At 36.1% G+C, this 13,933-nt stretch overlaps 1 protein-coding gene and 2 pseudogenes across 1 annotated transcript; all 3 read left to right on the top strand.

Annotated features, from left to right (window-relative positions):
* The first annotated feature begins 2 nt into the window (after positions 1-2).
* LOC132166758 (pentatricopeptide repeat-containing protein At2g22070-like) lies at positions 3-1,398 on the top strand (annotated as a pseudogene).
* A 699-nt stretch (positions 1,399-2,097) lies between these two features.
* LOC132165675 (pentatricopeptide repeat-containing protein At2g22070-like) lies at positions 2,098-4,973 on the top strand (annotated as a pseudogene).
* Positions 4,974-8,722: 3,749 nt separating this feature from the next.
* On the top strand, positions 8,723-13,374 carry LOC132165676 (alanine--glyoxylate aminotransferase 2 homolog 1, mitochondrial-like). Its single transcript, XM_059576334.1, has 9 exons — positions 8,723-9,208; positions 9,321-9,551; positions 10,093-10,263; positions 10,707-10,850; positions 10,970-11,149; positions 11,401-11,626; positions 12,706-12,819; positions 12,940-13,026; positions 13,251-13,374. Exons 1-9 carry the CDS (start codon positions 8,954-8,956, stop codon positions 13,292-13,294), a joined length of 1,452 nt encoding a protein of 483 aa, XP_059432317.1. The 5' UTR covers positions 8,723-8,953; the 3' UTR covers positions 13,295-13,374.
* The last annotated feature ends 559 nt before the right edge of the window (positions 13,375-13,933 follow it).

Genomic DNA, 13,933 nt, shown 5'->3' with positions numbered 1-13,933 from the left:
CAATGTATGCCAAGTCCGGTGGGGTTGAAATTGCAAGAAAGATTGTGGAGCAAAGCAGGTATTTAACCCTCAATGTTATAGCTTTTTACAGCCCTGTTGGATGGCTACATCAAGCTTGGGGATATAAACCCGGCTAGACAGATATTTGACTCATTAAGGGACCGCGATGTGGATGCATGGACAACTATGATTGTAGATTATGTGTAGAATGGCATGAATAATGAAGTTTTGGAGCTTTTCAGATCAATGGTTAAAGAAGACCCCAACCAAACAACCACACTCAAGCACCCATGTTAAGTGTCAGTTCAAGCTTGGCTTCTTTGTATCATGGCAAACAAATTCATTCAAGTGCCATAAGATCGTGGGAAGCATCATCTGTTTCTGTGAGAAATGCTCTAATTACCACGTATGCCAAAGCTAGAAGCCTTAACAATGCAAAGCAGGTATTCGATCTAGTACGGAAGAGTCGAGATACTGTCTCTTAGACGTCCATGATTAGTGCTTTGGCTCAGCATGGTCATGTAGAAGAAGTCATAGAACTTTTTGAAGAGATGCTGGCAGTTGGTATTAAGCCTGGCCACATAACTTATGTTGGTGTGCTCTCTACCTTTACATATGTGGGATTGGTGGAACAGGGTCGGAGATATTATCATTTGATGCAAGATCTACATAAAATTGAATCCACCTTAAGCCATTATGCATGCATGATTGACCTATTTGGGCATGCTGGATTGCTACAAGAAGCACATGATTTCATAAAAGTATGCATGTTGAACCAGATGTCATATCTTGGGGTTCACTTTTAACTTCTTGTAAAGTTCATAAAAAGGTGGAGCTAGCAAAAGTTGCGGCAGAAAGATTGCTTCTTTTTGAGCCTTGCAATAGTGGGGCGTACTCATTTCTGACTAACTTATATTCAGCTTGTGGGAGATCGAAGGATGCTGCAGCTGAAATTTGAAAATCAATGAAAGATAGAGGAGTAAAGTAAGATAAAGGATTCAATTGTCTTCAGGTATAGAACAAAGTCCTTGTCTTTGGGGTCAAAGATGGGCTTCACCCATAGAAAGATGCCATATACAATATGATGGAAAGGATCTGGAAGTAGATAAAAAGATGGGTTTCATTCCTGATACTAAATCAGTATTGCACGACCTTGAGCAAGAGGTAAAGGAACAGATGCTTAGACATCACAGTGAAAAACTTGCGATTGCATTTGGGCTATTAAGTACTCTAGAGAACACTACATTGAGAATCATGAAGAACCTTAGAGTATGTAATGATTGTCATTCTGCCATAAAATTCATCTCCAAGCTTGTGGGCAGAGAAATTATTGTGAGTGACTCTACTCGTTTTCACCATTTCAATGATGGTTCCTGCTCTTGTCAAGATTATTGGTAGCCAAAAAATGATGGGATTTAAAAGGAAAAAGAATCTAATGGTGAAGTGAGCAAAAATTTCACGTATGTAGCATCCAAAATGTTGATGATCGATGTAAAAAGTAGGTGTAGCTTTCCTTATATGTTATTTTGTAAAGCTTTTGGCCCCCTACTGATATGACTTTCCATTTTTGTTTTGCATCATGGGCATCCGAGGATGATTTTGGAATGAACATGTTGCTGTTCTCGTGGCCATGAGAATGTTATGTCATTTCTTGTGTTGGGTCGCTGTATCTTGAAAATGCAATGCAACTGTTCTGTTGCTGCTGCTAAAGTACAATATTGGGTCTGTTAAGCACCGCTTTATGTAATTAGCAAAAGATGTATGAAACTAGTCCTTCTAATTGATAGTCTGAAACTAGGTTCACTCAAAAATTAGCAATGGGTCACGACGACCTGCGCCTGGGTGACTGGATCTCTGCAATGGGAACTGAAACGCAAAGCTAAAGTGCAAGGGTATTAGCAAGCAAGCCATGACCCTTGACATCTCCGCCACGTCGTCGGGTTGTGCAAGGAGTTTTAGAGTCTGAGCAGGGAAAACGTAAATAGGTTTGCTAATCAAAAGACAAAAAATAAAAACAAAAACTAAGGAGTCTAATTCTAATTTATTGTTTTATTATTGTAGTCTTTAATGGAGGCCCTGAGCTCACCCTCTCCCACCTCTTCTACGGATTTGTACACGTATCTCCTCCAGACAAGCCTCAAGTCCAAAGACCCATTTGCCAGAAAGTTAATTCATGCTCGCATAATCAAAGTCGGGCTTCATCTTGGCGTGTTCTTGATGAATAATCTCATGACCTTCTATGCAAAAGTTGGGTCTACTTCCGATGCTCACCACATATTTGATGACATGACCGCGAAAAACACATTCTCTTGGAATACAATACTTTTGGCATATGCAAAACAAGGAAGGTTAGATAAAGCACGTCGTGTATTTGAGGAAATTCCTGACCATGACTCAGTTTCGTGGATTAGTATGATAGTGGGATATAATGAGACTGGTCATTTTGAAAATGCGATTAAGATATTTGTAGAAATGATTGGAAGTAGAATTTCACCGACTCAGTACACCAATACTAATGTTCTTGCTTCATGTGCTGCAATTGAAGCTTTGGATATTGGTAGGAAGGTTCACTCATTCGTCATTAAACATGGGCTTGGTAGTTGTATTTTCGTGGCAAATTCCATGCTAAACATGTATGTTAAGTGTGGTGATTCAATAACAGAAAAATTTGTTTTTGATAGAATGATATTGAAGAACACGTCATCATGGAATGTTATGTTTTCATTGCATATGGAGTCTGGTCAGGGTTGGCCTGACTCTTGGCCAATTCAAATAGATGGCAAAACGAGATGTAGTTTCATGGAATTCAATGGTTGCATGTTATAATAGGCATGGTTTTGATGTTGAAGCGCTAGAAATCTTCTCAAACATGTTGAAGAATTCTTCATTAAAGCCTAATAAGTTCACATTGGCAAGTGTTTTGTCGGCCTGCCACAATCTTGAGAAGTTCAATCCTCTGAAACAAATCCATGCCTATATCATTAGAACTGAGTTTGATACCTCTGGGATAGTTGCTAATGCTTTGGTTTCAATGTATGCCAAGTCCAGTGGGGTTGAAATTGCAAGAAAGATTGTGGAGTGTCTTCGGCCCTCAATGTTATAGCTTTTACAGCCTTGTTGGTGATGTAGGACGATATTTACCTTTATTTTCAGTAAAAACAAAAATAAAGAAAATATCAAAAATAATATCGGAGCAGCACCGCCTGATCAGAATTTTATCCATTCTCTGAAAATGGAAGTATAAAAGGAAAGATTGTCAATTTTATATTAGGATTTATTTTTATTTTATTAGGACTTTATTTCCTTTCTTTAATAGGGTTAGATGTGCTTTAATTATTTTCCTTTCCTTATTAGGATTAGGTTTACTATTACTATAGGATTATGTTTACTTTCCTACTAGGATTAGATTTACTTTCTCTACTAGAAGTAGGTTTACTTTCTCTACAAGTATTTCTTTTCTATAAATAGGCTTGCTTATTATGTAAAAATCAACTCATTGAATTATTATCAAATTAGAAATTCTCTCTCTCAAATACTCTGCGGAGTTTTATCTTTCTTTTAGCCTGCGGGCTTGTTTTTATCTTTTTGGGTAGAAGATGAAGGCGCTTCTCCTTGCAGAATCAAAGACGCTACTCTTTGATGAGTTACCTTAGTCTCCCGCTACGTCACTTGGATGGCTACATCAATCTTGGGGATATGAACCCGGCCAGACAGATATTTGACTCATTAAGGGACCGCGATGTGGTTGCATGGACAACTATGATTGTAGGTTATGTATAGAATGGCTTGAATAATGAAGTTTTGGCGCTTTTCAGATCAATAGTTAAAGAAGACCCCAAGCCAAACAGCCACACTCAAGCAGTCATGTTAAGTGTCAGTTCAAGCTTGGCTTCTTTGTATTATGGCAAACAAATTCTCTCAAGTTCCATAAGATCATGGGAAGCATCATCTGTTTCTGTGAGTAATGCTCTAATTTCCATGTATGCCAAAGCTGGAAGCCTTAACAATGCAAAGCAAGTATTCGATCTAATACGGAATAATCGAGATACTGTCTCTTTGACGTCCATGATTATTGCTTTGGCTCAGCATGGTCGTGGAGAAGAAGCCATAGAACTTTTTGAAGAGATGCTGGCAATTGGTATTAAGCATGACCATATAACTTATGTTGGTGTGCTCTCTGCCTGTACACATGTGGGATTGGTGGAACAGGGTCGAAGATATTATCATTTGATGCAAGATCTACATAAAATTGAACCCACCTTAAGCCATTATGCATGCATGATTGACCTGTTTGAGCGTGCTGGATTGCTACAAGAAGCACATGATTTCATAAAAGGTATGCCTGTTGAACCAGATGTCATATCTTGGGATTCACTTTTAGCTTCTTATAAGGTTCATAAAAAGGTGGAGCTAGCAAAAGTTGTGGCAGAAAGATTGCTTCTTCTTGAGCCTGGCAATAGTGGGGCCTACTCATCCCTGGCTAACTTATATTCAGCTTGTGGGAGATGGAAGGATGCTGCTGAAATTAGAAAATCAATGAAAGATAGAGGAGTAAAGAAAGATCAAGGACTCAGTTGGCTTCAGGTACAGAACAAAGTCCATGTCTTTGGGGTCGAAGATGGGCTTCACCCACAGAAAGATGCCATATACAATATGATGGAAAAGATCTAAAAGGAGATAAAAAAAGATGGGTTTCATTCCTGATACTAAATTAGTACTTCACGACCTTGAGCAAGAGGTAAAGGAACAGGATGCTTAGACATCACAGTGAAAAACTTGCGATTGCATTTGGGCTATTAAGTACTCCAGAGAACACTACATTGAGAATCATGAAGAACCTTAGAGTGTGTAATGATTGTCATTCCGCCATAAAATTTATCTCCAAGCTTGTGGGCAGATAAATTATTGTGAGAGACTCTACTCGTTTTCACCATTTCAAGGATGGTTCCTGCTCTTGTCATGATTATTGGTAGGCAAAAAAGGATGGGATTTAAAAAGAAAAAGAATTTGATGGTGAAGTGGGCAAAAATTTCATGTATGTAGCATCCCAAAAGTTGATGCTCGATGTAGAAAGCAGGTGTTGCTTTCCTTATATATATGTTAATCTATAAAGCTTTTGGCCCCCTACTGATATGACTTTCCATTGGAGTTATGCATCATGGGCATCAGAGGTTGCTTTTGAAATGAACATGTTGCTGTTCTCGTGGCCATAAGAACGTTATGTCATTGCTCGTGCTGGGTCGCTGTATCTTGAAGATGCAATACAACTGTTTTGACACGGGATATTTCCAACGACTGTATGGCGTTTATTGAGACATCTTTATGCTCGAGTCAACCTGTGAAGTATATGAAATCTGGTATATACTTACTATTGACACAGGAGATGGTGTTGTTATATTACTCTTGTATGAATTAAAATTGAAACGCCGATAAACTTAAAATAGGTTTTGCGTGTTGATTATTAAGAGGAAAAGAAAAAAACGTAAGGAATTGAAGAAAATAGATGGTAATCATGCATGCATTTGATTGTAGCCTTTCATTGTCATGATGTAAAGAGTCCAGAAATTATATATATATATATATTTGTCTGTATTGATTCTTATAAAGGCTACTCATGATTACCAAAGTGTCTTGGCCTTGTTGTAAGACAAAATCACTATGAAGCAAACACCAGGGATTCATCCCTTGAGAATAGTAATAGAAACTTGTTTTGTTAAACCGGTTGCGTTCTAATAGAAAGAAATAGTTAGCCTCATTGCACCCTGCTTTATCTTATGTTGCGAAAGGCTTTTTGACTATACAATACCTTTACTTTAGCACTGATGTCCAGTTCGGCTATTCTATGTTAAACAGTGTGATCTTTTTTATAGATTGGTAGAGACTATATTATACAACTTACAGGCGTGCATGCGAAGTACTCCTAATGGAGCAAAAAAGTCATTCTTAGACCTTGCTTTGCTTGCATCCAATAACTTGAGTGATGAGCCAGGGAAATTACATTGATGAAATATATGTACCAGTCATATTCATTGGGATGGTAGCTACTCCGGTGAGATCACTTTTAGTAGAAAATTATGAAAATTTCCTTTTGGTTTCATTAACTTAAGTAAACTGTATCTGTGAAGGAAGGCCAGTTATGATATTGTCATACTTATCATTTATATTGTTGAGGCTTGGTTTTGATCTCTTTGCTGAGCATCATTCATCTGTGACACCTTATCTTCTGAGTGCTCTCTTTATGCATAATTTTCTTCTTGGTTTCCTGATATTTTCTTGTTGCAGTTTGAGACTTTTGATTTTTCACTGCTTGGCTTTGAGTGATTATGAAAATTGTTAATCACAAAAAGTGTTATTGCTAACAAAACCCCATTATTGATGATTGTAAAATGACAAAAAAAAAAAAAAAAAAAAAAGCAGCAAACAAACAAACAAATGCTTAATTAGGTGCTCCTAGTGGTGGTCTATTAATTGAGAAAATAAAATATTGATCAGCCACCACTCTGATTGTGACGTTAATGGAAATATTATGAAATGAAATGAAATTATAGAACACATTTGTGACGTTTTGGAATTCTAGTGGGTCATTTTAGATCAAAAGATTACATACCACTAAAAATACCCAAAAGTTGCTGCAGAGGTTTTGTACGATTCCTTTTGAATATTATGAATGATGTAATGACTTTCGTGTCTACCACTGCCTCTTTAGAACATTCCAAATTAACTCCTGTTTTGTTTTCTTCTTTGTGCAGTGTTTCCAATTGATATCCACCGAAGAGTTAAAGATCAAGATTGAACGGGAAAAATTATGAATTGCGACAAACGAAAAAAAAAAAATAGCATTATTATTTTCAAAAAGTTCCCAACTCCTCATTCATCTTATAAGTGAGAACTGTTAGAGAACTAAACAAATGAAATCAGAAAAAATTTTAAACTGACGTGACAGGCCGTGAGTGGCAGAGAATAAAGACATAATTGCATTTTTTTTTTTTTAATTTAAAAAGAAGAGTGCTAAGGGGTCAAACAAATGAACTTAGAAAAATTTTTAAACTGACGTGGCAAACCGTGAGTGACAAATAAAGGAGAGAAAATTGTATTTTTTAATTTAAAAATCATTGCCACATCAGTTTGGAAATTTTTTCGGGTTCATTTGTTTGACTCTCTAGCACTTCTCATTTAAAAAACCTTGCGATGTCGGTTTGAAAATTTTTCTTGATTCATTTGTTTGGCTCTCTAGTACTTCTCCTGATAAATAGGTTCTAGGATTGAGATTTCCTCAAATTTTTTCAAATATGAGATTTTAAAATTTTAAAATCTGAGTCATCCATTACATCTAACAGTTCAAATAAATGCAGAGATTTGTGTGTTATCGAAGCAAGTGGGTTTAGCATGTTGAAAACTAAAATTACTTGTCTTAATAACACACAAACTCTTGCATTTATTTGAATTATTAAATGTAATGAAAAGCTCAGATATTAAAGTTACAATCATTTCATATTTTAGAAAATCTGAAAAAAAAACCCTTAATTCGTAGGTTCTATAGGTACCCAATTGGAGGGGAAAGCAATTGCAATTTGCAATAAATTTCCAATTTGCAGAAGATCCCAATGGGATGTTTACAGGTGAAGGTAGGGCCTATGGGCAGAATGTTTCGTACTAAAATTCTCTTCGCATAATGGAATATAGCCGCCACTTTCATTGCATTTGCACATACTTTTCAACCAATTTTGCTGAACTTCCTATTTTGCCTTTCAATACTCATTTCTTTTAAATAAATAAATAAATAGCTTCTTTTTTTTTTTTTTTTGTAAGATAAATAAATAGCATGAAACCTCAAAGATTTGTTTTTTATTTTTCAAAATAATAAAAAATAAAAAGCCAAAAACTCATGGAGGTTTCCGTAATTGCAGTGTATAACAGCATAAATGTAATCAAAGTAGCCACATACGTTATTTTCAAATGTCAATTAGTGCCGGTCATATTAGGTTTTCTTCATATCTTCATCGTGGAAAGACTCGTTCAAGTAATCAGACTTTTGAGAGCACTTGCGTTTTCTACCATCTAACTATTACTATCAATAGTTTCTGGCTGATAGATAATATTATGGTCACATTTTCCTTCTACACTTTTTGAATTAAAAAAAAAATAAAAAAAAATTTAAGATTAATCCTTGAGTTAATGCGCCAAAACACACATTACACCTCAAATATATATATATATATATATATATATATATATATATTAAGTTTATATATATTAAGTTTTAACCGCCTAAGTTTATTGAAAATGTACAATAAATTTCGGACGAAAAATCAACAGAATGATTTGTTGTGCCTACTCGATAAACTTTGTTGTTAAAACTGAAAATATATATATGAGATGTAATCTTTTTTGATGCCTTGATTAAGGAATTTATCTAAAAATATTTCTAAAAAAAAAATTCCACTTTACTCTCAAAGTTTCAAGAATTTTTCAATTTGAAGCTCAAAGTTTAAAAATTAGTAATGTACCCCTTAATATTTCAAAAAAAATTAATTCAGACCTTCCGTTAATAATGATTTGTTGTGCGATAAACTTTTTGTTAAAACTGAAAATATATATATGAGATGTAATTTTTTTGTTGCCTTGAATTTGATTAAGGAATTTATCTAAAAACATTTCTAAAAAAAAAAAAAAAAAAGGGTAGCGACATCGTTTTCGGAATCTTGGGCACAGCCGCACAGGAATCTTTGTTTGGTGTGGAAGCTGAGTCAGCTCCATCTACGCTCACTCCTACAGAGCTATGGGGCCATGCTTCTTCTCGGTCATTTCTCCTTTGCAATTGCCAAGATAACATTAAGAAATCAGAAAATGCAAAAACCCACCTGCGCCTTCCCCATATATCAACAAAAATCCTCTCATTGATTAACCACTCTCGCCCAACCCTTTCTGCTGCCACACAATCATTTGATCGGCCATGGCGTTGCAGAGGCAGCTACTGAAGAAGGCAAGGTTCGGTAATTACCACAACACCCTTCCTCTCTGCGGTTCCTCCTTCTCTACGGTTCCTTCTTCTTCTTCTGTTGCTGCTGCTAGCGATGACGCTCCTCCGCCTCAGCTCCCGCCCTTCGATCACTCTCCGAGGCCGTACAAGGGCCCACTGGTCGATCAAGTCTTCCAGAAGCGAAAGCAGTTTCTGGGTCCTTCTCTGTTCCACTACTATCAGAAGCCTGTAAGCGTTTGATTTATTCGGGATCGGATTTAATTGTTTGATTTATCAATTGATTTAATTGTTTGTTTGTTTTTTTTTTTTTTTTTTTTTTTTCTTGAATTGGTGTACGCAGCTGAATATTGTGGAGGGAAAGATGCAGTATTTGTACGATGAGAATGGGAGGCGTTACCTGGATGCTTTCGCTGGAATAGTAACGGTGTCTTGTGGGCATTGCCATCCTGAGGTTTTGGAAGCTATCGTGGAGCAGAGCAAGCTTCTTCAGCACGCTACAACCATTTACCTACATCATGCAATCGCTGATTATGCTGAGGCATTGGCTTCCAAAATGCCCGGAAACCTAAAGGTTGTTCTTCGTTTATAGATTTGTGTTTTACTTATATAAAATCATGAGTTATCCCCAAAGCATAAACTGGTGAAAACTATTCTTTTAGCCCTCCCTCTCAATCTTAGACTTCCATTTTATAAGTGGGACTTAAAATATTTAAATTTTTAATTACAAATCGGAGATAGAACATAGGACTAGGGGTGGCAATTTGTGTTCGTCTGAGGCTATAGGTATAAGACTATATAGGTCAACTTTAATCCGACTCATTTAATTAATTAACAAAACTTCTTAACCCTAACCCGATGATTTTATGTTGGGTTCGCGAGTCATACCAAAAATTACCGGCCCCCTAAATAGGACCATCTATTCTGCTAACAGCCTACCATGACAATTTATTACCTGTCTTAAAAGCCTAAGCTAATAGCATCAATGATTTTAATCACTTAACTATCTCTTTTAACATTATTGATTTCTATGTTATGGTAAAGGGGGGAAAAAAACATGATGGTGTACTTTATGAAAGTGAGAGCTTCAATGAGAGCTTGTTTTGAAAATGCAGGTTGTGTATTTTGTGAATTCTGGGTCAGAAGCGAATGAATTAGCAATGCTGATGGCCCGTCTATACACTGGTAATCTTGGTATGATCTCATTGAGGAATGCCTATCATGGGGGAAGTTCTGGCACGCTTGGACTCACTGCTCTGAACACTTGGAAATACCCAATACCACAGGTTAGTTTAAATTAGATGGTTGTATCATGTATGCATTATGTATAAAGTGTCTACCAGTGCTCAATATGTTTGCTCCACAAATTTTGATAAGATTAGATGTAACTGGACAAAAAGCTGCAAGCTGTTCTTTTCCCTATTGTAATTTTAAATTTGTTCTGGTACTGGTAAAGCAGTCACAACGAGTTTACAGAAGTAGGAAATACATCATTGATAATCTCTTGTTTATCAAGCACTTGCTGAATGTAACAATGGCCATGTCTGTTCCCTATTTTTTGCACGTGGGGATTACAAACATGTAGAAAAGCACATTGAAGCTCTGTTGTTTGCTGGTCTATAAGTATAATCTCACTGTCTTGGTTAAATTTATATATATTATATCAAGGACATTTGGCAAGGTATTTCTTCTGATTTTTCTGCTCAAAATTAGTGCAAAATTTTCGCAGGGTGAAATTCATCATGTTGTAAATCCAGATCCATACCATGGAGTTTTCGGCTCCGATGCCAATCGTTATGCCAAAGATTTACAAGATCATATTGATTTTGGTACTTCAGGAAAAGTTGCTGGATTTATAGCTGAAACAATTCAGGTTTGCATTTTTTTTTTTTTTTTTTTGGCTCTAGAATGAGGTCAGAAATTGCTGTTACAACCACCTTGGTAAGGACACTGAAAATATTCAAACTGTTTGAACATTTTCATTAACCATAGGGAGTTGGAGGAGCAGTTGAATTGGCCCCTGGATACTTGAAGCTGGTTTATGACATCATACGCAAGGCCGGTGGTGTCTGTATTGCTGATGAAGTGCAAACTGGGTTTGGTCGCACAGGAAGCCATTACTGGGGCTTTGAAACACAGGGTGTCATTCCTGATATAGTTACTATGGCAAAGGTCATTACCCATTTATCCTATATAGTAATCTATTATAGAAAGACTCAGAGATCATGAAATTGTTACATCAGCCATTTTCCTTTATTTTTCTTCTACTCTTTTTTGGGTTATAGTAGCCTTTTTCAGTTAAATAACTCATGATTTATTTATTTTTTTGGATATGTAAATAACTTACGAGTTTAGTCTATTACTTTCTGTGTCCTATAATCTTGTGCAATCATTCCATTACATTTCTCAAATAAATCGATCAGGGTATCGGCAATGGTTTACCAATGGGAGCAGTGGTGACAACCCCAGAGATAGCAAGTGTGTTGGCCCAGAAAATTCAATTTAATACTTTTGGTGGGAACCCTGTATGTTCGGCTGGGGGGCTGGCAGTGCTCAGAGTTATCGACAAGGAGAAGCGTCAAGCTCATTGCGCTGATGTTGGTTCTCACTTGCTCGATCGTTTGAGAGCTCTTCAGCAAAGACATGAAAGTAATTACTCTTGAATCTAACATGTCTAAAATCTCTTTCTATTTCATCTTTGTTGGTATATCTATTGTAAAATTTGGACAAAGTTTTCCTCTAACCTGGGTTGGAAGAAGTTCCTCCAATCTAGTCTATCAAAATGTCATGCGTCTCTTTGAGCATGTGACATATGGTTTTGTAAAATTATTAAAAAATATGTGCTTCTCATATGGTAAGGGACAGTGGGACACATGGCAATTTTATAAACCGGGTTGGAGAAAGTTCCTCTAACCAAATTGAGAGGAAATCTTTGTCCTTGTAATTTAGATAGCTAATATTGGTGTTGCCCTTTTATAGTACTTCTTTAACCCTCCAAATTACATCAAAATGTGAATCCAGCAGCCAACTTTTAGGTTTTTATGCATAAGCAGACCTCCTTTTCTTAGTACTGAAAAACCCTGTCATGTAGGTACCTTTATTTGATTAATGCAGGCCGAATTAATCTATGAATGCAAACCTTAAGAAAGTCGAAGTTATTTCTTCCACTTTTGATATTCATTTTTCTGCATCATGCTGATGAAAATTGCATGAGGATATTGGTGTTCTGACAGGATTTTGTCAAGTATGCTCACTAGACATAGACTACATACAGTACGTTAGTACTCTTAGAAAGATAGAATATCACCATGTGAACATAACATTAAGTTATGAATCTAACTCCTGAGGGACGGACCACTATTCTAAATATATAGTAAGTGGAGAACTGTTGTTCATTGGAGCGCCGATGTGTGAAGGTTGTTTCCATCATTGAAGCCAGAGTGTGGCATTGAACTTTCCGAATGATAAAGACAAAAAAGCTCTTAGTTTTGTCGGAAAAACCAACACAAATATCATATTGACTTTCTTATTAGACTCAGATAGAGTTTTATCATATTTTACTTTATATCATGGTCCTTAGTCAGTACTACCCTGTACCTGTTAGAATCAGTATCTTTCTGTAGTCAATGTTTATCTGTATGGCTCTTTCCTTTCGGACTCGGTATTTATACTTTAGACTGGTATTTTATGTACGCAGTTTTCATCTTATACATTTCTATTTTTTTCAGTCATTGGAGATGTGAGGGGCAGGGGCTTAATGGTGGGTCTAGAACTTGTGACTGACAGGAATGAGAAGACACCTGCTAAGGCAGAAACCGCGGTTTTATTTGAGAAACTTAGAGGTATCGGACATGTCTTCCAAGCTAAAATTAATTGAGTGAAGCTGTGATTTATATATGTTAATTTTTGCTCATTTAAATTTCCTTTTGTTATACTCATCATCTAACGGTTCCTCATTGCAGAGCTTGGTGTTCTAGTTGGGAAAGGGGGACTGCATGGAAATGTTTTTAGAGTGAAGCCGCCAATGTGTTTTAGCAAGGACGATGCAGGTAACCTTTTTGTCTCAGACAGTTTTAATGATTTAAACCTCTATTTAGTTGAATTATCAGCCTCTATATATATTAATTTGAAGGAGTGTTTACCAGATAATAATTAGAAAAAATATTTTGAGCTGAGAAAATCCTATTCAGACAATTTGGCATTCATATTTTCTTCTAAATGTTTTTTGGAGTACAATCTATGGTAACAATTAAATTGGTTTCTGTATCTGCAGATTTTCTTGTTGATGCCTTGGACTATGCCATGTCAAAGTTGTGAGCATATATCACCAAGATCTTAGATGCTTATGTACTCTACAAACAACTTCTTTTCAATAATATCAAGTGAATTTTTACATATATCGATTTTCTTCATATAGGCCAATAAATTGCTAGAGAACGTCTTTCAACCCAATTTTTGTATTTTGGACACGTGTCAGTTTAATAGATAGAATTAGAAGAAATTCTTTCAACCCATTTTGCTTCTTTTTTTAAAAAAATTAAAAATTAAAAAAAAAAAGACCCTTGTCCTTATGTGAGTGAGTCCAAACTGTGGCCCTGTGGGTGCCCTTGTCATTATTGTGAGGTTCTAAAGCGAACACATTAATTTGAGTAGTGCTACAAGTCCCTCTTGTGTCTCTCCAAAAATGATGTGACTCTTAAAATCACCATTGAGTTTGTGATTGATTATTATTGAATTTTGATCAAATAGTAATTTTAAGAGCCACATTATTTTTGGAGGGACACAAGAATGATACAAGAGAGACTTATAGAATTACTCTATTAATCTACTTAGGAGAGCGAGAGCGAGAGCTTGTCAATTGCTAAGTGAGGGTGCCTTTGTCATAGCTTTTTTTTTTGAAAGTGAGATCATTTTTCATCATGTTACATAAGAGTAGAAGTTTGTTTTTAATCTTTT

The sequence above is a fragment of the Corylus avellana genome, chromosome ca11 (assembly GCF_901000735.1).
Source record: "Corylus avellana chromosome ca11, CavTom2PMs-1.0".
Lineage (NCBI taxonomy): Eukaryota > Viridiplantae > Streptophyta > Magnoliopsida > Fagales > Betulaceae > Corylus > Corylus avellana.
The sequence above is the reverse complement of the archived record's forward strand: the minus strand, read 5'-3'. Positions and strand labels throughout refer to the sequence as shown.